General features: G+C 41.6%; 2 protein-coding genes across 3 annotated transcripts in view; both read left to right on the top strand.

The window, feature by feature from the left end:
• The first annotated feature begins 6,585 nt into the window (after positions 1–6,585).
• On the top strand, positions 6,586–10,469 carry LOC109890737 (uncharacterized). 2 transcript variants are annotated; one of them, XR_004210462.1, is made up of 5 exons: positions 6,586–6,697; positions 7,051–7,273; positions 7,406–7,573; positions 7,857–7,963; positions 8,559–9,352. XR_004210462.1 is itself a non-coding variant. In XM_020482754.2 (5 exons), the coding sequence occupies exons 1-5, from the start codon at positions 6,630–6,632 to the stop codon at positions 9,009–9,011; spliced, it is 1,008 nt and encodes a 335-aa protein (XP_020338343.1). In that variant the 5' UTR covers positions 6,586–6,629; the 3' UTR covers positions 9,012–10,469. The 2 variants fall into 2 exon arrangements, 1 of the variants encoding a protein (XP_020338343.1); XM_020482754.2 differs by having other exon boundaries at positions 7,417–7,573; positions 8,559–10,469.
• A 7,049-nt stretch (positions 10,470–17,518) lies between these two features.
• The window catches only part of sptbn1 (spectrin, beta, non-erythrocytic 1), a 90,123-nt gene continuing 81,344 nt past the window's right edge, over positions 17,519–26,297 (top strand). The window contains exon 1 of the mRNA XM_020482574.2: positions 17,519–17,631. The gene's annotated coding sequence lies outside the window, so the exon portion shown is untranslated. The remainder of the gene's footprint in view (positions 17,632–26,297) is intronic.

Consider the following 26,297-nt stretch of genomic DNA (forward strand, 5'->3'; position numbering starts at 1 on the left):
TTGATTTGTCACATACACATGGTTAGCAGATGTTAATGCGAGTGTAGCGAAATGCTTGTGCTTCTAGTTCCGACAATGCAGTAATAACCAATGAGTAATCTAGCTAACAATTCTAAAACTACTACCTTATGCACACAAGTGTAAAGGGATAAAGAATATGTACATAAAGATATATATGAATGAGTGATGGTACAGAGAGGCATAGGCAAGATGCAGTAGATGGTATCGAGTACAGTATATACATATGAGATGAGTATGTAAACAAAGTGGCATAGTTCAAAGTTGCTAGTGATACATGTATTACATAAAGATGCAGTAGATGATATAGATGATGATATGATATAGAGTTCAGTAGATACGTATACATATGAGATAAATAATGTAGGGTATGTAAACATTATATTAAGTAGCATTGTTTAAAGTGGCTAGTGATATATTGATATATTTTACATAAATTCCTATCAATTCCCATTATTAAAGTGGCTGGAGTTGAGTCAGTGTGTTGGCAGCAGCCACTCAATGTTAGTGGTGGCTGTTTAACAGTCTGATGGCCTTGAGATAGAAGCTGTTTTTCAGTCTCTCGGTCCCTGCTTGATGCACCTGTACTGACCTCGCCTTCTGGATGATAGCGGGGTGAACAGGCAGTGGCTCGGGTGGTTGTTGTCCTTGATGATCTTTATGGCCTTCCTGTGACATCAGGTGGTGTAGGTGTCCTGGAGGGCAGGTAGTTTGCCCCCGGTGATGCGTTGTGCAGACCTCACTACCCTCTGGAGAGCCTTACGGTTGTGGGCGGAGCAGTTGCCGTACCAGGCGGTGATACAGCCCGACAGGATGCTCTCGATTGTGCATCTGTTATAGGGCTAAAAGGAGTTGTAGCTTTCATTATTAAGCAAATATTCGAACTAGTTCAGCGCAGAAACTTGGGAACTAACTACAATGACCATAATCCATTGCTCCTGTTCTTTCCATCTCGGACAGAGACGGATACACTTTTACACCTGCTATGCTAGGTTAGATACACACAGACTGCATGAGAAATGAATGTACACAATGATGAGAGGGGTAGAGACAGTTTGTGAAGGTATGCCTAATCTACTTTGAAGAACTAGTCCAATGATTTCGTCAGACAGCTCTGGAGCATACAGATGTCGGATCTTAACTTGACCACTCTTTGGTCATGGAGAATTTTCCTAATTCATCAGGATATTCAAATGAGCCTCGTGAGTGGCTGTAAATGAGCAGTTCTCGTTCTCCCGTACGGGTGGTAGTCGATTCATTGGGATCAGGGCTATCAAAATTATTTTCTCTTTCGCTCACACAAAAGCTATGCCTACTGCAACATTCAAATCGATAAAAATGTATCTGAAATGCAGCCATACTCATCAACAGCCATCGTTTTATTGATCTCCACTAGGGTACCACATACAAATGTGTAGCATATCCTAAGGTCTGTGGTCGTTTAGTGGTTAGGGCCACTGCCTTCTGTGTGCAGATATAGACCTACTGTGTCAGAGTGGGTCCGATTCCAGACCACAAAAAGCGCTATTGACTTAATGTAGTTACACATTTCAAATATGAACAGTCCATGGTTATTTGACCCCCAATCTAGGTAAGAAATTACCATCCCAAATGCTTTTGTATAACATAAATAGGAAATAATAATAACAATCAGTAGGCTTTACCAGCATTACTTTCCGTTCATACAACATGTCGGCTAAATTGCCACAGTAGAGGAAAAACTTTATTTCTATTCTACGAACTTTTGTCTATAACCACGTTTCCATCCATAGTTTTTATGTGAATAATGTCATACCTTATTTAAAAAAATTACGGCAGCTGTGATGGAAACAGGAAGTTTTGGTACAGAAGTTTTGGTGCAGATCATTTGTTCGTTCGACATGGTGGGATCTTTTTGTGTATGTAAAATGAATTAGAAATCAGATAATGGGACAGTTAGAAAAGATACTGGGACACCTTGCAATCATAACGCAATATGCACCTACACACACAGACTATATTTTCTACAAAGTTACAGAAAGCTAAACCAACAACCACACAAACTGAAATTGGATACATTGTAAATGCAGGTCCAACCAGGAAAAACGTAGCTAGCTAGTTAACTAGCATTTGTGTTTTTGCAGAAGACATCTTTTTTCAGAGCATCTGATGACAATGTGTAACAGTCTTGAGACAACAGAAGCTGGGAGACGGGAAGCAAGTACAGGGTGAGAATTTAATAATAAATAGTCAAGAAACAAAGAAAAAACAGCGTCTGGACAAGAGAAACAAAACCACATCAATGCAGACACGGAGATGAAACTGAGGAAGTGACAGATATAGGGGAGGCAATCACTGACGTGATGGAGTCCAGGTGAGTCCGATGTAACGATGGTGACAGGTGTGCATAATGAGCAGCCTCGCAGCCTCGAGCGCCAGAGAGGGGGAGCAGGAGCAGACGTAACATAATGTGGGGAGTGATGAACATGAATTTCACAGGTCTCTAATGTTACTGTTGCAGTCATGTTGCAGTCATGACAGAAGTGCTGTTAAATCCTCCCACATGTTTCTAGTTTGACCAGCTGTTATCAGTAACTGGTATTTTTGAATTCAGTTGTCATATTGGCAGGTTTGTTAGCAACAAACTATTTAGCTAGCTTCTAGCCTAGTGTTTGATATGCAATGTAATGAACAGTGTCCTGACGAGAAGGCAAACTTTTCTAGCTGTGCCGGGCAATTTTGTTTTCATTACCTTGGAGAAATTAACTCTGCAAAGGGACTCGACTTCAGCACTGCGTCGTCCATTATTTCCAAGATAATGTACAGAACATCAGCGTTTATCCCTTACATGTTCTCCTTCTATGCATAATAATCTCATCGTGTAGACTAGCCTACCCGCATTGTATCTGTGAGCTGTTGGTTAGAGCGCAAGTGCCAAGACCAGAGTAGACACATTTTCTATTTATTTGGTACATAAAAAACGTAAGCGAAAAAAGGACATTTTATGTGCACTACATCACACACTGATTTTTATCCACAAGAAGTCAGTTTGTTGGAAACATACCACTGGTGGGAAAATGCACATATTTTCTTTATGCAGATTATTTTATATTCTAAGGAAAATCTGTCGCCAATTGGATGGAAATCTAGCTAATGTCAAATAGATCAATCGCCCTTAGTCTGTTCAAAAAGGACTCAGTTGTTGTGATGACAATACCAACCAAAGGGCAACATACAGTGAGGCAAAAAAGTATTTAGTCAGCCACCAATTGTGCAAGTTCTCCCACTTAAAAAGATGAGAGAGGCCTGTAATTTTCTACAATGTGATTTTCTGGATTTTTTTCAAATTTTGTCTGTCATAGTTGAAGTGTACCTATGATGAAAAGTACAGGCCTCTCTCATCTTTTTAAGTGGGAGAACTTGCACAATTGGTGGCTGACTAAATACTTTTTTGCCCCACTGTATCTTGAAAGACTTTGGTTGCAAACCGGACACCAACATCATCTTTTAGGGAGTGGTAATGATGTGACCTTTAATGGTTGCAATTGAGATCAGCTGTGCAGGTGAATTTAGCCTCTTTGATTGTTTAACGAGAGATCAGAATTGGCATTTTCCAATCCCATGTATCTTTCACCGAAGAAGCTATCCCATTACACCTTGTGGCGCAGCGGGAAAAAAATGTATATTCCTGATTTAATGGCGGACAGAAGTCCCTCGGATTACATTTTCTAGAAGAATACAGAATAACTTCAGGAAATGTAAGTATAACGTTTATTTATTCACCAAATATTGAACATTTTCAACAAATTACTTTCATAGTGTCACGTTGGCATGAATGATTCGGGAGACAGGTGCAGGAATAGGTAATATGGGTTTTTATTTCACCCAAATTACGGTGTGCCTTGTAAAAGCACGAGAGGACCAAACAAACACGTAACAAAAACACAGCGTTGATACCCAAACAAAAGAGCGAGGAGTACCTTGAATAAATAACACACACTCACGATGATAAACACACGGGACGAGACCCATAATCATCTGCGCAATGCACAAGGGCACGAAAGCCCAAAACACACAGCACAGGTACTCACACGCACTAATGGACATTGGAACAATAATTGACAGCACCATGGTGAACAAAGGGCAGGTGTACGCAATGAAAGCTCCAGAGGGATCCGTGACACATAGCTATGAATTTTTTATTCAAATGTTGAGTAACTAGTATTTATCAGCCCGGTGCAAAGCTAGCTAGCTAGCTAACACCATGGCCGCTATAGCTAGCTAGCAGGCGATCTTATTCTGCTTATCGGCTGTATAGAGATTAACAACTAAACTAACTAATTGTAGATTCAGCAATGTGTCAATTGTGAAGACCCAATAATTTTATATATCATGAATTGGTGAACTTGCTAGTGCACTAAAGACATATAGCAAATCGTTTCCCCCCCATTTGATTTCAGGGACTAAAGTGGGCACCTAAATGCGTTTCACTCCATTGCATTGGCTTGGCAGGAGAAAACAGTCCTGCTCGACTCATTTGGAGTTAAGACATTTTAACAACATCTGATGAAAAACGGCTTGCTAGCCAGCCAAGTTATTTGTGCATTCTGTTGATGAGTCTGTTTTACTAGCTAGCTGCATGCAATGTCTGTTTACCTAACTAACTTTCGCTAACTGCCTCTTGCCACTTTCCGTTATTATATTGTGTTGCACCATTGGGGTTAGTGTTACTAGGTAATATTAGGGCCAAGCCTTGGCCAATTGCACATTAATAAAGGTAGTTGTGGGTTCAGCAACTTGAACCAGCAGTGACATTTTTGCAGTGAGGTTAATTTCTTCTTCCTTGTCTCTGCTTGTTCCAGGTTGAAGCACATCCCACAATGACACTCTGCAGATGTAAAGAACTTGTTGTGAACCTCCCAGCCACCAGGATAATTACTATATCCCAGGGTATTATTCAGGAGCCAAAACCGCAATTTAGATAGAAAAAGATTCACCCATGTTATTGTTTATCATGCAGATTTGTCATGGCATTGTAATTTATGAAGCCCATTCTAAATTATGATTTATGCCGTGGGGATTACAGTGTGCAAGTCTTCAATTTAGACCACAATTACTTTAATTAGGTGTTAGTGAAGGGCTGGAACAAAAACCTGTAAACTCCTGTCCTGTGTATAAAAAAAACAACCCTGTGGCTGTCATGACTAAATTTGTCCTCCTACTGAACAAGTTTCTGAATGTTGGAGGTTAATCTCCTTGAGATGTCCCTCATTTGGGAATTACTTATTTTAACATTAAAAATGACAAGTGTTGATGTCTCCACATGTTTCTGTTTTTGAGGCTTGGGCAGCTGGTGACTGCAGTTCATACTGTATGTCTAATTCCCTGCAAGGAGAGAGAAAAGCATCAATAATATTACAATGCTGTATTAATTGAATTGAATATATATTCCTGTTTGATATTCATTTATTTAATTATAATATCATCTTATATTACATTCTAATATTTGTTTTGGATCATATGTATTTAGCTTACATTAGGATGAAGTAGTTTAGGCCTTCTCATCTAGTTAGATTGCATCATATCACCTTTAATATATATGCACGGGTGTGATAGTTGTATGAATTAATCACAATGCAAGCCTACACAGTAGAAACAAAACATTATCAGCTCTAATGCAATATTAGCTTCACAGTGAAACACCACTATTCTGACTATTAATCACACAGTCAATAAAATAGATGATTTAGCTATCTCAAAAAAACATTGCCTGTATGATATCATGCAAGCAAGCTTACCTATGTCCACAACGATGGAGTAGCAGACCAAGCAATGTGCGAGAGGAGGACCCTGTACTGTAGGATAATTATTCTAATCGGTGTCAACGTCATTTATTAACAGGTACTGAGATCTACTCTACTTGTTTACTTGTTATTCGTGTCAGATATTTCCATTTTGGGATAGTTGTTCACTGAATTGCTAGCACTTCATTTCCTAATGCTTTTGTTGAAAAAGATTATCGAAAACCATTAAATTATGTTTTAATCATCGAACCGAAACCGAACCGACCTCAAAAAGCACTAATCGCTCAGCACCATCCAACACAGAAACACTGCTTGGACCAATACAGTAGGCCTAGGCTATTACTCAGATGTATCCTGTTGGTTGGCCTACTGGTTCAGTTGGTTGGCCTACTGTAAAAATACATATGTTTTTATTTAACATTTATTTGCACAAGGAGTCCCGTTGAGACCAAGGCCTCTTTCGCAAAGGAGCCCTGCATACACAATTTATAGGCAACAAGTTATACGATTTACCACAAATTATTATCCTATGTATTTCTTATTTGGCATTTGTGGAAGGGTTGTCACTTATGATCTAAGAGTTAACATTATTTTACATTGGTTTAGAAAAAATAGTTTCAAGATCTTGTATTGATTTATACCTAGGTTGCTAACTGTCAAAACATATATACAATATATATATATATAAGGTTAGTGTTACATTGACCATTGTTCCAACTTGTGTCGCCAGTTGAATTGTCGCTGCGCAATAATTAAGTTGCTTAGCAACCTGGAAATAATGAATTCGCTGCCAAAGTCCACACGACAATTTCTTTCACACACTTTATCATGAGTAAAATGTATCAGTGTGCTGAAATTTGCTTGCCAAGAAAGAAGAAAGTCTGCGAGTCTTTCCAGTAAGTACAGTATTTCTGATTGTAAAAGGCCTAGATTCGATGTTCAGAAGACATATGACTAATGATTGAGTAGATATTGATTCAATAAACGTTCTTCATAATCATTATGTGCACACTTACAAGTAATCCACGAGGTATTTTAATGACTATTTTAATGATTTTAAATTCGTGTTTGTCGTTTATAAACGGCAGGCAATTATTTACAACCCAATGCTATACAGTTACATGTGAATTGTTTCTATCTGTTAGGCTATGTCATATTGCAACAGTGTGATTTGGAGGTTGGCCTATTTGCTGCCATTTATTTGTTCTTGCAAACTTTAAGTAGATTGACTCTTTCCCTCTGTTTTTAGCTCAAACACATACAGGATATTTGATGAAAAGATACCTGACAGATTGGACCCTGATAAAGTCTATAAAGTAAATTCATATGCTCAGAGAGATCCCAAGGAATATGATCAGCTTAAAATACACAATACCCCACAAATGTACAATGCCAAGTTCATAAGAACCAATGTCAGGTTCATGAATGCACCCATTTCTCACATGGAGACAGAGAGTACAATGGCTGAGCAGGTATGTTCCATGAAATGTTATTCATAATTGTAACCATTCTGCAATGACTAGTTTAGTTCCATGCCGGATAAATAAAATAACTTCCAGTTTAGTTACATTTCATTCCATGATAATTCATTTTCTCTCCATGAGACTTATAACAGTGTCACTGGTGGCCCAATACATCGTATCACGATGTGAGCACCCAGGCACCTTACAGAAAGGACAGCACTCAGAGACAAGACTACCAGGCCATTCAACAAACACACGCCCTGGTCAGACATGGGAGGAACAACAACAGAGTGCCTGCTTCAGGAATCGGTGAGCGCGTGTGCGTGCGTGTCTTGTGTGTGTGTTTGCGCAAGCACGTTCATGATTGTTTGGTGTTATCCAATTAGGCCTCTATCTTATACATTCACTTGCATTAGACTCAAATAAAGGCATTGATACTATGTCAGGTTGGCACTTAGGTTTGAAGGAGTGTAAGGATTAGAACAAATAGATTTGTGTTGCTTAGTTGCATCTGAAAGGAGATCTGTGCAAGAAAAATGTAACTATTTAACTGCAGTGAGTGACATTTTACTACATGGCTTATGGTTCACAGTTCCCATGCTGAGCTCTATTGGTAGCCCAAAAGTGTTGCTCGAGCACATGTCTTTTATTCACCAATATGATTCAAGGAAATTACAGGACCAACCATACCAAGGAAGGGTAAGATTTATACAATTTCTCAGTAGAGTCATTTTGCTGCTTACTATCCTACGCAGCTAACATTTAATAAAGTCTTGTTCCTGGAAACTCATAGGGCAGGTTTCCAAGACACCGATTAAGCCTAGTCCTGACCATTCTCCATGGAGAATCTCCATTGAAAGCATTTTTTTTTCATCCAGGACTAGGATTAATCTGTCTGTGAGATCAGCCCATGGGTTCAGTGTTAAATCATGTGTATTAGTTATGGCCTGGAATGTATAGTATTTTTCCAAAATCAAATGTAATATTGCAATGTTACAAATGTTATACTGTGATGGTATTTTAATGAATTGATAATGCTCTTATTTACATTCTCAGAATGTGATCCAAGAAATACAACAAAATGGGATTCAAAGCAAATTAATATTAGCCTTCAAACGTTCTCAAAACTTTCCTTTGCTCGATCGGGGCGTCAACTCTGGACAGCGTTTGAACTATGTGATGAACTCAACTCCCAGCCACAGCTGCATTCCCCCATCCCTCCCTCCCTCCCTCCCACCCTCCCCACCCTCTGCTTCCCCCCAGTTATGCTCATGTCTGTTTCCCCTTTCTCCAGCGACATGGAGCTTTAGTGTGGAGCGAGGCTGGGCCATGGTCTCCTGTCGGGGAGAGCACATACCTCAACTCCGAGGGGTCATGTTTGCCAGCGGTGCGGGGAGGAAGAGGGGGGAAAGAGGTAACCTCTCCCCAGCAGCAAGTTTTCAATGACGGCAGGATCCACTCCGGAAAGGCGGGCCCCAGCGCTAAAGGCACCAAGGCCATCGCCTGCCACTCACCGACCCATCCCTCCAGCCAGCTGTTTCACAGCTTCTATACTCCCATGACACATAGGGGAGGGGTTGAGGGAGGGTTTGAGGGGATCTCCTCAGTCTCTGACAGGGCTGCGGAGGGTCGGAGAGCTATGCATGCGGACGGCGAGGGGACTGTCTTGCAAAGGCAGGGATCCAACAGTCAACAGGTAGAGGTTCAAGCCCCAGCCCAAATTGCAGGCTCAGAGCATAACAACTGATGGCACTGATGGCATTTGAACACTTTAGGGGCTGCCTTATGTAAAGATCTGAGTAGAAATCGGTTGCAATTGTGTTACATTTTTGGTCAAAAGTAAGATAAAGATTAAAATAATAAATGGTTCAAACTGCAAAAGTAACTGCTGTTAAATGGTATTTTCAATTAAAGAAAAATAGTGTATATGGTATGTACAACTGTCATACCCAATTCTAACCCCAAATCAGGAGCCTTAAGCAAGATTTGGTTGGGCCCCCCCTCCCCACCTTGCAGCAAAAATTTTTTTTAGATGAAATGTTGCAGTTTTAAAGCAAGTTTTCTGCAATTTTACTCATTGTACCATGGGGTGGAGAGACATTCTTGCTGTTTTAAACCTAATTTCCTGCAATTCTACACATTTTTTCATAACTTATGCCATGTTAATATGATATTTGAGTGAGAATGTCTAACAAAATCAATGGGGCCCCACTGGAAATCAGAGCCCTGGGCACATGCCCTGCATGCCCGGTCAGTATTCAGCTATGATTACTATAAGTTTAGATAGCTGGCTAGAATAACTACCAATTTTGTTTGTTTGTTGCTGATATGGCAAATTGAGTGATTGTCAGTGACTGACATAACAAGAGAAAAGCTTCCAAAAGATGCACAACCAAATTTCAAAATGGAACCTAGTGTATTCTACTATATACTGTTCCTAAAAAAATTGGAACTCAAAAATGCGTCAGTGGCTGGTGGCCCTAAGCGACCGCTGATGTCGTTTATGCCTGAGCCGGCACTATCCAAAATATAAGGTTGTTTTACTTAAGAAAAACTAATTAAAATTGTGACTATTGTGGCTATAGATTGTGACTGATGTACTGGAGTGTTAACATGAACAGACTATATTTATAACGTTTAGCAAAGTGAATATACTTTGCCAGCACACAATTTTTGAAAAAGAAAGAGCATGTTGAAACCATAGAATACAGTTTTTGTGAGCTATCTAATTGCTTTTCATAGTCCTTATGATGAAGCCCACACCAGTTTTCTGCATTTAGATAGAATAGTGGATCTGCGTCAGGTGATGGATCTATATCAGGTTTCAGTACAACTGTGTAGAATAAAAGATTAGAGGAATAGTTATTTTATTGTATATTTGGTTAGAAGGGTAATTATATACTCTTTTCCCATTACCCCAAGACACACACATGTTGAGAGGCCCAGGCATTGCCGCGCCCCTGGATAGAGAAAAATGTTGTTCTCCAAGTGCTTTGCTCAAGTACCTTGCTCAAGGGCACAACGTTAGTGGTTTGTACCTGGGATTAGAGATTAGCAGCCCCCCAGCTACAAGATCAGTTCCCAGTTCCCATTTCTATTAATGCTCATCTTTACCCTAAAGTGCAGTGCCTTCAGAAAGTAATCACACCCCTTTACCCTTTCCACATGTTGTTGTGTTACAGCCTGAATAAAAACTTGGATTCAATTGAGATTTCACTGATCTACACATAATACCCCATAATGTCAAAGGGGAATTTATATATTTTCTAAATTAATAAAAATATATATACCTGAAATAAGTAGTCAGCCCCTTTGTCATGGCAAGCCTAAATAATGTCAGTAGTAAAAATGTGCTTAACAAATTGCATAATAAGTTGTATGGACTCATTCCATGTTCATATCTGTACCCCACACATACAATTATCTGTAAGGTCCCTCAATGTTCAATGCCTCACAAAGAAAGACACCAATTGGTAGATGTGTAAAAATAGAAAAAGCAGATGCTGAACATCCCTTTGAGCATGGTGAAGTTATGAATTACACTATGGATGGTGTACAGGCGTGCATCCTAACTCAGTTGCCGGAGAGGAAAGAAACCGCTCAGGGATATTAAAACAGTTACAGAGTTTAACGGTTGTGAAATGAGAAAACTGAGGATGGATCAACAACGAAGTTACTCCACAATGCTAATCTAAATGACAAAGTGAAAAGTGAAAAGAAGGAAGCCTGTAAAAAATAAAAATATTCCAAAACATGTATCCTGTTTGCAACAAGGCACTTAAGTAATACTGCAAAATACTGTATGTGGCAAAGAAATACACTTCTCACTGCCTTCCTGAAGACAAACAATGTATACGAAATGCTTCAGTCTGGTTTTAGACCCCATCATAGCACTGAGACTGCACTTGTGAAGGTGGTAAATGACCTTTAAATGACATCAGACCGAGGCTTTGCATCTGTCCTCGTGCTCCTAGACCTTAGTGCTGCTTTTGATACCATCGACCACCACATTCTTTTGGAGAGATTGGAAACCCAAATTGGTCTACACTGACAAGTTCTGGCCTTGTTTAGATCTTATCTGTCGGAAAGATATCAGTTTGTCTCTGTGAATGGTTTGTCCTCTGACAAATCAACTGTACATTTCGGTGTTCCTCAACAGCTGTACATTTCAATGAAACATGGTGAAGCCCCAAAAGCCTGTGTTTCAGACATAAGGAAGTGGATGGCTGCAAACGTTCTACTTTTAAACTCGGACAAAACAGAGATGCTTGTTCTAGGTCCCAAGAAACAAAGAGATCTTCTGTTGAATCTGACAATTAATCTTAATGGTTGTACAGTCGTCTCAAATAAAACTGTGAAGGACCTCGGCGTTACTCTGGACCCTGATCTCTCTTTTGACGAACATATCAAGACTGTTTCAAGGACAGCTTTTTTGCATCTACGTAACATTGCAAAAATCAGAAACTTTCTGTCCAAAAATGATGCAGAAAAATTAATCCATGCTTTTCTTACTTCTAGGCTAGACTACTGCAATGCTCTACTTTCCGGCTACCCGGATAAAGCACTAAATGAACTTCAGTTAGTGCTAAATACGGCTGCTAGAATCCTGACTAGAACCAAAAAATGTGATCATATTACTCCAGTGCTAGCCTGGCTTCCTGTCAAGGCAAGGGCTGATTTCAAGGTTTTACTGCTAACCTACAAAGCATTACATGGGCTTGCTCCTACCTATCTCTCTGATTTGGTGCTGCCGTACATACCTACACGTACGCTACGGTCACAAGACGCAGGCCTCCTAATTGTCCCTAGAATTTCTAAGCAAACAGCTGGAGGCAGGGCTTTCTCCTATAGAGCTCAATTTTTATGGAATGGTCTGCCTACCCATGTGAGAGACGCAAACTCGGTCTCAACCTTTAAGTCTTTACTGAAGACTCATCTCTTCAGTGGGTCATATGATTGAGTGTAGTCTGGCCCAGGAGTGTGAAGGTGAACGGAAAGGCTCTGGAGCAACGAACCTGCCTTGCTGTCTCTGCCTGGCCGGGTCCCCTCTTTCCACTGGGATTCTCTGCCTCTAACCCTATTACAGGGGCTGAGTCACTGGCTTACTGGTGCTCTTTCATGCCGTCCCTAGGAGGGATGCGCCACTTGAGTGGGTTGAGTCACTGATGTGATCTTCCTGTCTGGGTTGGCGCCCCCCCCCCTTAGGTTGTGCCGTGGCGGAGATCTTTGTGGGCTATACTCGGCCTTGTCTCAGGATGGTAAGTTGGTGGTTGAAGATATCCCTCTAGTGGTGTGGGGGCTGTGCTTTGGCAAAGTGGGTGGGGTTATATCCTTCCTGTTTGGCCCTGTCCGGGGGTATCATCGGATGGGGCCACAGTGTCTCCTGACCCCTCCTGTCTCAGCCTCCAGTATTTATGCTGCAGTAGTTTATGTGTCGGGGGGCTAGGGTCAGTTTGTTATATCTGGAGTACTTCTCCTGTCTTATCTGGTGTCCTGTGTGAATTTAAGTATGCTCTCTCTAATTCTCTCTTTCTCTCTTTCTTTCTCTCTCTCTGAGGACCTGAGCCCTATGACCATGCCTCAGGACTACCTGGCATGATGACTCCTTGCTGTCCCCAGTCCACCGGGCCATGCTGTTGCTCCAGTTTCAACTGTTCTGCCTGCGGCTATGGAATACTGACCTGTTCACTGGACGTTCTACCTGTCCCAGACCTGCTGTTTTCAATCTCTAGAGACAGCAGGGGTGGTAGAGATACTCTTAATGATCGGCTATGAAAAGCTAACTGACATTTACTCCTGAGGTGCTGACTTGCTGCACCCTCGACATCTACTGTGATTATTATTATTTGAAGATGCTGGTCATTTATGAACATTTGAACATCTTGGCCATGTTCTGTTATAATCTCCACCCGACACAGCCAGAAGAGATCTGCCCCCCCCCTCATAGCCTGGTTCCTCTCTAGGTTTCTTCCTAGGTTTTGGCCTTTCTAGGGAGTTTTTCCTAGTCACCGTGCTTCTACACCTGCATTGCTTGCTGTTTGGGGTTTTAGGCTGGGTTTCTGTACAGCACTTTGAGATATCAGCTGATGTACGAAGGGCTATATAAATACATTTGATTTGATTTGATTAGATTTTTGGCCTGAGTACTAAGTGTTATATTTCGGGCAATTCCATCACAACACATCACTGGTGGTGGCTGATTCATGTTATGGGTATGCTTGTCATTGGCAAGGACTGTAAAGATGGCGCAGAAGAAGAAGGCAGACGTTTTACGTGCCCCCAACCGATTGTGTTTTTTTTGTTTGTTTATTTGTGTTGGTTGTAACTTTTTTTAAACGTATTTTGTACATAATGTTGCTGCTACTGTCTCTTATGACCGAAAATAACTTCTGGACAACAGGACTGCGATTACTCACCACGGACTGGCAGAATCATTATTTTCCTTTAATGAGTCTGACGAGGCTCACAAACGATATACTGCTTTCTTGGGAACAGATTCAGATTCCTGTGATTTGCGTGAAGAGGAGGCGGAGAAAAAGGGGTCGGCGGGCGGGCTGCCTTCTGAGAATTCGTAGGCGATCGAATAAACCCCCACTTCCTTCCATTCTGCTAGCAAACATGCAATCTTTTGACAATAAAATAGATGACCAACGCGAAAGATTGAACTACCAACGGGACATTCAAAACTGTAATATCTTATGCTTCACGGAGACGTGGGTGAACGAGGACACTATCAGCATACAGCTGGCTGGTTATGCGCTGCACCGGCAGGATAGAACAGCTGCGTCTGGTAAGACAAGGGGCGGCAGACTATGTATTTTTGTAAATTACAGCTGGTGCACGATATCTAAGGAAGTCTCGAGCTATTGCTCGCTTGAGGTAGAGTATCTCATGATAAACTGTAGACCACACTACCTACCTAGAGAGTTTTCATCTGTATTTTTCGCAGCTGTTTTACATCCCACAGTCAGAGGCTGGCACTAAGACAGCATTGAATGAGCTGTATTCCACCATAAGCAAACAAGAAAACCCTCACCCAGAGGTGAAACTTACATTTCTATCAGCATGTTAAATGTGCAACCAGAGGGAAAAAAACTCTGAACCACCTTTACTTCACACACAGAGACGCATACAAAGCTCTCCCTCACCTTCCATTTGGCAAATCTGACCATAATTCTATCCTCCTGATTCCTGCTTACAAGCCAAAAATAAAGCAGGAAGCACCAGGGACAAGATCAATAAAAAAGTGGTCAGATGAAGCAGATGCTAAGCTACAGGACTGTTTTGCTAGCACAGACTGGAATATGTTCCGTGATTCCTCCGATAGCATTGAGGAGGATACCACAACAGTCATGGGCTTCATCAATAAGTGCATTGATGACGTCGTCCCCACAGTAACTGTACGTACATATCCAAATCAGAAGCCATGGTTTACAGGCAACATCTGCACTGAGCTAAAGGCTAGAGTTGCCGCTTTCAAGGAGCGGGACTCTAACCCAGAAGCTTATAAGAAATCCTGCTATGCCCCCCGACGAACCATCAAACAGGCAAAGCATCAATACAGGACTAAGATTGAATCGTACTACACCTATTCCGAAGCTCGTTGGATGTGGCAGGGCTTGCAAACCATTACAGACTACAAAGGGAAGCACAGCTGAGAGGAGCCCAGTGACATGAACATACCAGACGAGCTAAACTACTTCTATGCTCGCTTCGAGGCAAATAACATTGAAAAACGCATGAGAGCACCAGCTGTTCTGGAAGACTGTGTGATCACATTCTCCGCAGCCGATGTGAAACAGATCAACATTCACAAGGCCAGAGGGCCAGACTATTTACTAGGATTTGTACTCCGAGCATGTGCTGACCAACTGGCAAGTGTCTTCACTGACATTTTCAAACTCTCCCTGTCCGAGTCTGTAATACCAACCTGTTTTAAGCAGACCACAATAGTGCCTGTGCCCAAGAACACCAAGGTAACCTGCCTAAACAACTACCGACCCGTAGCACTCACGTCTGTAGCCATGAACTGTTTCGAAAGGCTGGTGATCGCTTACATCACCACCATTATCCCAGAAACCCTAGACCCACTCCAATTTGCATACCGCCCCAACAGATCCACAGATGATGCAATCTCTATTGCACTCCACACTGCCCTTTCCCACCTGGACAAAAGGAACACCTATGTGAGAATGCTATTCATTGACTACAGCTCAACACCATAGTGCCCTCAAAGCTCATCAATAAGCTAAGGACCCTGGGACTAAACACCTCCCTCTGCAATTGGATCCTGGACTTCCTGACGGGCCGCCCCCAGGTGGTAAGGGTAGGTAACAACACATCCGCCACACTGATCCTAAACACAGGGGCCCCTCAGGGGTGCGTGCTCAGTCCCCTCCTGTACTCCCTGTTCACTCATGACTGCACAGCCAGGCATGACTCCAACACCATCATTAAGTTTGCAGACAACACAACAGTGGTAGGCCTGATCAACGACAATGATGAAACAGCCTATAGGGAGAAGGTTAGAGACCTGGCCGTGTGGTTCCAGGAAAACCTCTCCCTCCACCTGATCAAGACAAAGGAGATGACTAATCAAGAGCATGCTGACTGATTGCATCACTGCCTGGTATGGCAACTACTCGGCCTCCGACTGCAAGGCACTACAGAGGGTAGTGCGAATGGCTCAGTACATCATTGGAGCCAAGCTTCCTACCATCCAGCCCCTCTATACCAGGCGGTGTCAGAGTAAGGCCCTAAAAATTGTCCGAGACTCCAGCCACCCTAGTCATAGACTGTTCTCTCTGCTACCGCACGGCAAGCGGTACCGGAGTGCCAAGTCTAGGTCCAAGAGGCTTCTAAACTACTTCTACCCCCAAGCCATAAGACTCCTGAATACCTCATCAAATGGCTACCCAGACAACTTCTGCTCTTTACTTGTTACTTTTATTTCTTATTCTTATCCATCTTTTTATTAACTGCATTGTTGGTTAGGGGCTTGTAAGTAAGTGTTTCACTGTAAGGTGAACACCTTTTGTATTTGGCACATGTGACTAATAAAATGTGATTTGATATTTCGCAATTAAAGAAATGTCATTCAAATTTTGCAGAGGCAAAATCCTAGAGGAAAACTTGGTTCAATTTCCTTTCCAACAGACTGAGGTAGCCTAGTGGTTAGTGTGTTGTGCCTGTAACCAAAAGGTTGCTAGATCAAATTCCTGAGCTGACAAGGTAAAAATCTGTCATTCTGCCCTTGAACAAGGCAGTTAACCCACTGTTCCTAGGCAGTCATTGTAAATAAGAATTTGTTCTTAACTGACATAAATAAGTTGCTTACCAAGATTACATTGTGTTATAGTTTTGACTTGAAAATCTATGTCAAGACTTGAAAATGGCTGTCTTGCAATGAACAACAATAAACTTGACAGAGCTGAAATAATTTTAAATAGAATATTGGGCAAATATTTTGCAATCCGTGTGTGCAAAGCTTAGCTGTAATAGTCACCTGTATATGAGATATTTCTGTATTTCATCTTCAATAAATTTGCAAAAATGTCTAAAAACATGTTTTCACTTTGTGATTATGGGATATTGTGTATAGATGGGTGAGAAAAAAATATTGAATCCATTTTGAATTCAAACTAACACAACAACATTGGGAATAAGTCAAGGGGTATGAATGCTTTCTGAAGGCTCTGTAGATCAGAGGTCCTTCTGAAGATCCATTATGACGTCCTGTGTATGACTGCAATGCATTATTGATAAGCGTGCACAATGGATGAACAAGATGAGGGCCAGTCAGAATCATGACACACCCTGTCCTTCTACAAGCAATGAATGAAAGAGAATATTACAAGTTAACTTTTCACATGTACAATTGAGGTGTAGAAAATGTGTTGTACTGTAGATATGACTCACAGATGTAATTATCTTCGATAGCCTCAGTGTCTTTAGGGCCTGCAGTCCTACATTAAAACTGGAAATGACACATCTTAAAGCCACAAAGTGACACACATTTAGTGTACAGAAGGAACATTTTCTAACTAAAGGACATATATGTTGATGCAGACTAAACTATGCAATATATATATATATATATATATATATATATATATATATATTTTAAACATAATCGATATCAAATATAGCTTGTTTTTTAAATGGTGTAGGCCAGTCCTCGGCGATAGGTTTACTTCGCTCTCTATAATCCCCGCCCCTTCGAAATTCAGTGCAGCACTACAGTTTTTGCTGGATTTGGGGGCGGCAGTGCGGATTCTCCCAGTCACTCCCAGCTCTTGTTGCCCAGCCTCTCGTTTGCCCGTTGCGGACTCTCAAGGAGGTGAAGTTCGTTCCTTATTATTTGATTGGTAAGTCAAATAAATGTGTTATTTCAAACAGACGAGTTTATCTCATCACATTGCCAGTTGTGTTGTAATTTTTGCCGAGGTTAGACAGTTTCCGTTACACAGATTTGCTACAAAGCAAATAGGTTACCTAAACTTACTGGGAGATGATGGAAACATTTGAAATCAAGCAAATATGAAATCGTGACTCACGTATATAGGCATACGATTTAAACTATGTTTTGTCGGTCTTTGTTTTTTTTCATAGGCCTGCGCAATTAACACCATTAGACATGTTGATGTTGTAGGCCTACTGTTCATATCAGAAATACCTTTATTTAAAGGAATATTTTATACATTATGCGCAATTTGGATTATATTTAATTTGTATAGTGTCTGATATCGATTTCCATGGTGTTCTGTGACTTCCATTATGGGTGGAATAACGGTAGAGTAGAATGGATGCAAACAGGCGTGGTCGTGCGGATCTGTGGCGCTGCGCGGAAGGTAGCCCAGGGTGATGCTGCGAGAGCAATGATTTAGCACGTTTGTTTATTCTGTACAGTTCGAAAGACAGGCTAACTGTGGCATTAACATTATGTTTGAGTTAGGTTGTGCACAATAACAAAAAATCCCCCCATGTTATGGTCCTTGGTTTACGTGGTGCGTAGTTGTTGATTGATGATTTGGGGTTATTGATATAGACAATATTACTCATTTTAGGTGAAGTGTATCGGTTGTTGAAATGGCCGCAGAAGGCTAATATTACGTAGGCAGCTACAATGTTTAATTGCATGATGCGATGATGATACAGTAACTATCAAAACGTAAGTGGTCGGCTCCTCCTCAAAACATAACTTCAAAGACATGAAGCCTCGCCTTCATGGTTTTCTTTAGTATGTGCTAATGATCAAATACTTGACATGTATCTCGTCAACATGTCGTTTGTGTCTCTCTATTTGGTGGACTGTAAATATTTGCGGTTGATGCTACATGCGGCCTTCTTGTCGTGATGCAGAGGACTCTTCAGACTCTCCAACGTTGCAGCACTAATGCGACCTGGTCGAGTCGAGTCCTCAATGTCCCAGTCACAGAGGGACTCGAACAACATTTAAAATGCGAGCAATGAGGGAGAAGAGTAGGTTATACAAAGGGATTTTACTGAGCAAAAAACTCGGGTTCTATAGTAGTGAAGCTATAGGCCTAGGCTACTGCAAGCATCTATTTTTCAAGCAACCACTCCACTCCATATAGCAATGAATGAAGTCACTTCCTAGTTCCAGTGGTGGCATGTTAGCATGGCCATACTGTGCTTACCTGATTGTCAGCCACAGTGGGAACTGAAGTTGTCAAATATCCACTGTGAAAAACAAAGGAAAACATGCACTGTTAAAGGTGGCACAGGATATAAAGGATTTGTAATAAGACCTGTAATTGAATTACACTGTGGGACTTCATATTACTGAATCAGTACTTTTTCTAAACAACACGACTTGAGTGAAATGTTTGGTTCAAGTTATTTGGGGTTTTAATGGTTCTCCGGAAGTGTGTTTGATCAGGCTTTGCATGGCATAGTGGCAATTAAGTGTGGCACTCTAGTGCATTTTCCTATTAGGTTTTGCTTGATGGAGCAGGCTCTTTTCTTAAGACCATTTGCTGTATGCAGACCTAGTGTCTGCCTTCCCCACTCAGCCTTGTCTGAAAGGGCGGGGTCCCTTTGCAATGGGAAAACACTTCACAGTTTGTGAATGCAGAAAGACACAAGCACACATGCACACACAACCTATCCATCTGTCTAATATCACACACATGGATGAATGCAAGCACATACACACACATACACAAACACAAGACGCATTAAAGCGTCTTTATAAGCTCTAAAACTTGTTGTTCGTTTAAAATTGGACCAACATTTGAATGAGTTTCCAACTTAGCCTTGTACACATACAGTGTGCAGTCACATGTGGAACGTTTGTGTCTCACTGAACCTATAATAGGGGTGAAGATAGTGTAAAGGCCTTTAATCACTCAGGTTCCTACCAGCAGACACAGACAAAATAGTACATCAAAATATTACATAATATCTGGTTTCCAAATGATGTGTTCTGCCCTGCAAATTACAAGATGATGATATCACGGCATATCCTAAACCGACATATTTTCCAGTATCTTTAGGTTGTTCTTTTTGTCTTTTGTTTTTCTCAGTTTGAGTGTCCGTGCAGCTACACCAATGTTGTTGCATTAGCCTCTCATGTCAATTGAGTTCACTGTGTAGCGGGTGGATAAAACCAAGGCATCCCTTTCAATGAGTATCATTTGTTCAGGGAGCAGTGGAACAATTATTTATATGTGCCCTGATGGTTTCACAATAAATACATCAGTTGTGTTAAGGAGAGATTATTTTCACAGTTCTGTCTTGAATTGACCTTCAGTCTCCATTTTCCCCAAACTCTCCTTTACATTATATGCTCATCCAGTCAAATGACTGATAAAACAGTCATGCTCAAACTGCACAGATACTGCATGTCCCCTCCACTGTAAGCAAACGGCCATTTTACCCACGGGCCCTTTTTAACTACAAACTGCTTCTTCTACTTGTTCGAGATAGATAGTCCTGTCTTAGAGGCTTCTTAAGAATCAATTATTAAAAAGACAATGAATGTCATGACATAAACTGATACCTGGTGTGTTTGGGGCAGTTATTCGAAATGGATACAACACCATGTGTTATAGTGAAACAGGTGGTGGAGAGGGTGGTATCCTGTTTTATATCAGGGCAGGCGATGGTCAGTAAAAGAGGAGGGGAATGGGGCAGCGGAGGGGGGGGCTGGGGGACAGCTGCCACCACAGGGGTGACAGGTGAGGGCTGCTGTGTGTGTGTGTGGTTGTGCGCGTGCATGCAGCTGGTAGCCTAGCAGTAAAGAGCGTTGGGCCAGTAACTTAAAGGTCGCTGGTTTGAATATCTGAGCCGGTCAAAAATCGTCCGAAGTGCCCTTGAGCAAGGCACTTAACTATAATTGCTCCTGTAAGTCGCTCTGGATACAAGCGTTGACTAAAATGTAAAAGTAAAAAATAAATGGTTGGGTGATGGTGTGTACATTGTTTTGGGAGTGGTCAGCCAACTGGACATGCTTGGGCCACCTCCCCCTCAGTAGGACTGTCAAACATCTCAGCCATGGCAAGCATGTTTCCACAGCTGTGTCTGTTAGGCTGAAAGGAATTGACGCTCTTATTTTAGGGACCAAAGACTGAGAATACCTAGAGACTGAGCCATTTGTCTTGTAGTCTCCCCAGTGCCGTTTTTGTGTCTATAATACCAGGCCATTTTAAAAGGATGGAATTTCTTGAAATTAGTAGTAATAGTTTAGTCATTTTCATTGTGTTATTCAGTTCCATCTTTTCATCCATAAGGTGATACTATGAGTATTTAGGAAACAACACTGAGTAGATTAAGGAAAATACAGTGCCTTGCGACAGTATTCGGCCCCCTTGAACTTTGCGACCTTTTGCCACATTTCAGGCTTCAAACATAAAGATATAAAACTGTATTTTTTTGTGAAGAATCAACAACAAGTGGGACACAATCATGAAGTGGAACGACATTTATTGGATATTTCAAACTTTTTTAACAAATCAAAAACTGAAACATTGGGCGTGCAAAATTATTCAGCCCCCTTAAGTTAATACTTTGTAGCGCCACCTTTTGCTGCGATTACAGCTGTAAGTCGCTTGGGGTATGTCTCTATCAGTTTTGCACATCGAGAGACTGAAATTTTTTCCCATTCCTCCTTGCAAAACAGCTCGAGCTCAGTGAGGTTGGATGGAGAGCATTTGTGAACAGCAGTTTTCAGTTCTTTCCACAGATTCTCGATTGGATTCGGGTCTGGAATTTGACTTGGCCATTCTAACACCTGGATATGTTTATTTTTGAACCATTCCATTGTAGATTTTGCTTTAAGTTTTGGATCATTGTCTTGTTGGAAGACAAATCTCCGTCCCAGTCTCAGGTCTTTTGCAGACTCCATCAGGTTTTCTTCCAGAATGGTCCTGTATTTGGCTCCATCCATCTTCCCATCAATTTTAACCATCTTCCCTGTCCCTGCTGAAGAAAAGCAGGCCCAAACCATGATGCTGCCACCACCATGTTTGACAGTGGGGATAGTGTGTTCAGGGTGATGAGCTGTGTTGCTTTTACGCCAAACATAACATTTTGCATTGTTGCCAAAAAGTTCAATTTTGGTTTCATCTGACCAGAGCACCTTCTTCCACATGTTTGGTGTGTCTCCCAGGTGGCTTGTGGCAAACTTTAAACGACACTTTTTATGGATATCTTTAAGAAATGGCTTTCTTCTTGCCACTCTTCCATAAAGGCCAGATTTGTGCAATATACGACTGATTGTTGTCCTATGGACAGAGTCTCCCACCTCAGCTGTAGATCTCTGCAGTTCATCCAGAGTGATCATGGGCCTCTTGGCTGCATCTCTGATCAGTCTTCTCCTTGTATGAGCTTAAAGTTTAGAGGGACGGCCAGGTCTTGGTAGATTTGCAGTGGTCTGATACTCCTTCCATTTCAATATTATCGCTTGCACAGTGCTCCTTGGGATGTTTAAACCTTGGGAAATCTTTTTGTATCCAAATCCGGCTTTAAACTTCTTCACAACAGTATCTCGGACCTGCCTGGTGTGTTCCTTGTTCTTCATGATGCTCTCTGCGCTTTTAACGGACCTCTGAGACTATCACAGTGCAGGTGCATTTATACGGAGACTTGATTACACACAGGTGGATTGTATTTATCATCATTAGTCATTTAGGTCAACATTGGATCACTCAGAGATCCTCACTGAACTTCTGGAGAGAGTTTGCTGCACTGAAAGTAAAGGGGCTGAATAATTTTGCACGCCCAATTTTTCAGTTTTTGATTTGTTAAAAAGTTTGAAATATCCAATAAATGTCGTTCCACTTCATGATTGTGTCCCACTTGTTGTTGATTCTTCACAAAAAAATACAGTTTTATATCTTTATGTTTGAAGCCTGAAATGTGGAAAAGGTCGCAAGTTTCAAGGGGGCCGAATACTTTCGCAAGGCACTGTAGAACAAAACATACGCCAATGTTTGGACTGGGGCATAACTGAAGCCAAATAGTTGATAGCATACTGTACTCTCTGTTATCTAAGCCCGAACAGAACTAGCGGAAATGACAGACCCCTTGGGAGTGGGCGAGAACCATGCGCGGCAGCAGTAGCCCCAAATAGTTTTACTCTTTCCCAATTCTCCCCTGGATACTTGATACACATTTGTTTCCATGATTTGCCCCTAAGTGCCCTAACTCAATATCTATCCTGTGAGGTAGAAGCACAGCAAAGACTGTGTTGGGTTGATGTTTTGTCCTTCCTAACCTCAATTGGGGCCTATACCACCTTGAAAGCATTAGTAATACGTATTGTTTTTGGTAAGGATGAGTTACACAGCGACAAGCTTTCCTTGCATTGCTGATACGGGCTCCCAGTTGTATTTTATTCAGATCACTTACTGTTTCGACACATTAGCCATTTACACAGCTGGCTTAGAACCAAGAGAACCAAAGGAATTCTGATGGAGTGTCCTGCCCAAGGGTTCACAGCTGGGCACACCAAGATTTCACTCCTCTGACTGACCCTGCAGTAAGAAGTTGTCTTGAATGTTGGCTGTATGATTCATATACATAATGAAATAATATAATCAAACAATCTCATTTGGTAGCAGTGCTCATCTAGAACCAAATAGTGAATGATGTGTCTAACTCTTGTTCAACTTTAGCTCATTTGCAATAGATTGTCATGTCATTCAAAATGTAGATTTGCAACTGGGCTAGTCTCTTGGAAAGGGAGAAGTGTCTTTTTTTGTGCTTTAATTTGTGCCACGGCTGTAATGACATTATGCCGTCCTTTGTTTGTCGTGGTCTATCTCTTGTTCAACGGCGTTAGTGCACGTTCTAAAAGCACTAACGCCCTGGACCAGCGCTATCCATGGTCTATCATTCTTGGCTGGAGGGGAAAGTTGTTGAAGAGTCTCTGGAAAAGATGAGGTAATTCTAAGAGGATGCATTTCCCGGGTCATGAACCTCCTATCACTTGTGTTCCCCCATTTCCCACGTCTCTGTGCCACAAAAGCAGGAAATCATAACCTGGTTCCACTGGTGCAGTTTCCATGTCATGTGGCTTGTTGCCACTACACAGCTGAAGGGCAGCATCCATCTTGGCTCCCTATACTCTCTCTCAAGCAATTTCAATACCAGCCACATTTAGCGTATGATTCATGTGTAAATAGACAATCCTTGATTCCCTACAGTTTTGACTAAGCCAAACAGGTAGTCATTTATAGAACTTAGTTAGACGTTTAATTCCACCTGTTGCATAAAGCTGTCGTGGGCCGCGTTCAGACGGAAATGTTCTATCCTCCATATACATATTTAGCATACTGTTTTTCTATGGGGGTTGACAGACAATGGAAAGATTTTTTCTTACGTAGGTCAGAACTTTAAATGAGGTTGAAGTTCTAACGGATAGATGCTTAATTCGTTGTTTGCACAAAGACATGCAAACAAAAATATTTGGAGGAAGACACACAAAAGGTTAAATGAAATGCACAGTATCCTCACCTCCCAGCTTAGTAAGTGAGTAAGCCTTGTCTGAGCCAGAACGGCCCATAGGGGCAGGAGCCTTCCTCCTGTTTCTACTGCGTGAGGCAGCTTGATGTACAGGTACACCTGCTGGACAGGATGCTAGTCTGTCGCAAGGCTTTACCCCCAATCCATCTTGTTAAAGAAATAGTTCACACACAGAGGATTTTATCTACTTCCCCAGAGTGAGATCAACTCGTGGATACTGTTTTTATGTATCTGCGTCCAGTATGAAAGAAGTTAGTGATAGTTTTCTAGCTGTTCCTGTAGACTTTTCCAGTCATTGTGCTAATGCTAGTTAGCAATTGAGGAAATGCTAGTTAGCAACTTCCTTCGAACTGCACGCAGATACATCTCATTGCAAAAATCACAGACTATCCCTTTAATGCTGAGTGCCAAGCAGAAAGGCATTAGGTCCCATGTTTAGTCTTTGGAATGACTCGACCAAGGATTGAACCCCCAACCAATCTTGGTGCGGACAATCTAACCCAGGGTTTCCCAAATTCGGTCCTCAGGATCCCAAGGGGGGCACATTTTGTTTTTTCCCCTAGCACTACACAGCTGATTCAAATAAACTAATCATCAAACTTTGATCATTTGAATCAGCGGTGTGTTGGGCCAAAAAACTAAATGTGCACCCCTTTGGGTCCAGTTTGGGACCACAATCCAGTTAGGGATCAGATTTTATAATTTGTGTGTAATATGTGACAATGTATACTTATCACCTAATTAAAGTATTGGTAACAAACCAACGTTATCAGCCATCTGTTTCTGGCCCCGGCCTTAGACCTCTCTCTGGAATGTGGCTATCACCTCCTCTGGCCAATAATACTACAACCCAGAGGAAGATGGTGATGCTCTCTCCCTGGTCTCTTCCCACACCACTATCTGATCTCAATGGTTCTCTACTCTTATAGGGATAAGTGGTACATATTGTTTCATTCCACTGGCTGATAAAGATATAATTTGTTACACCCAGGAGTGTTTTCTTTTTTTCAGTAAATCTTTGATCTTTGTTTTCATTTCATTTAATGGGAAATACTGTATTTGGCATTTGTATTTCAGATAGTATTTACATCACAGAAACTGAAAAGTAATAATTACCATTTTAGCAGGTCATTTGTATGGAAATAGAAATACAAGTCAACAGTAAAATAAAGCAGAACCCATTATTCTTGTATCTGTTTTGTTACTGAGATACAGTGTATTCGGAAAGTATTCAGACACCTTTCTTTTCACACATTTTGTTACGTTATAGCCTTAATCTAAAATGGATTCAATCGTTTTCTCAGTCATCAATCTACACAAAATACCCCATAATGACAAAGCAAAAACTGGTTTTCATCAAGGATCTCTCTATACTTTGATCCGTTCATCTTTCCCTCGATCTGGACTTGTCTCCCAGTCCCTGCCGCTGAAAAACATCCCCACAGCATGATGCTGCCACCACCATGCTTTACCGTAGAGATGGTATTGGCCAGGTAATGAGCGGTGTCTGGTTTCCTCCAGACGTGACGCATGACATTCAGGCCAAAGAGTTCAATCTTGGTTTCATCAGACCAGAGAATCTTGTTTCTCAGAGTCCTTTAGGTGCCTTTTGGCAAACTCCAAGCAGGCTGTCATGTGCCTTTTACTGAGGAGTGGCTTCCATCTGGCCACTCTACCATAAAGGCCTGATTGGTGGAATGATGCACAGATGGTTGTTCTTCTGGAAGTCTCTCCCATCTCCACAGAGGAACTCTGGAGCTCTGTCAGAGTGACCATCAGGTTCTTGGTCACCTCCCTGACCAAGGCCCTTCGCCCCCAATTGCTCAGTTTGGCCGGGTGGCCAGCTCTAGGAAGAGTCTTGGTGGTTCCAATCTTCTTCCATTTAAGAATGATGGAGGCCAATGTGTTCTTGGATACCTTCAATGCTGCAGACATTTTTTGGTACCCTTCCCCAGATCTGTGCGATCTGAGCTCTACTGACAATTCCTTCAACCTCATGGCTTGGTTTTTGCTCTGACATGCACAGTCAACTGTGGGACTTTAT

The sequence above is a fragment of the Oncorhynchus kisutch genome, linkage group LG1 (genome assembly GCF_002021735.2).
Source record: "Oncorhynchus kisutch isolate 150728-3 linkage group LG1, Okis_V2, whole genome shotgun sequence".
NCBI lineage: Eukaryota > Metazoa > Chordata > Actinopteri > Salmoniformes > Salmonidae > Oncorhynchus > Oncorhynchus kisutch.

Bases quoted from the DNA above. Each gene is read 5' to 3' on its own strand.
- LOC109890737 (XM_020482754.2), top strand. From the start codon at position 6,630: ATGAGTAAAATGTATCAGTGTGCTGAAATTTGCTTGCCAAGAAAGAAG. The intron at 6,698-7,050 runs GTAAGTACAGTA...CTCTGTTTTTAG, and splicing joins AAAGTCTGCGAGTCTTTCCA to CTCAAACACATACAGGATAT. The intron at 7,574-7,856 runs GTGAGCGCGTGT...TATGGTTCACAG, and splicing joins AGTGCCTGCTTCAGGAATCG to TTCCCATGCTGAGCTCTATT.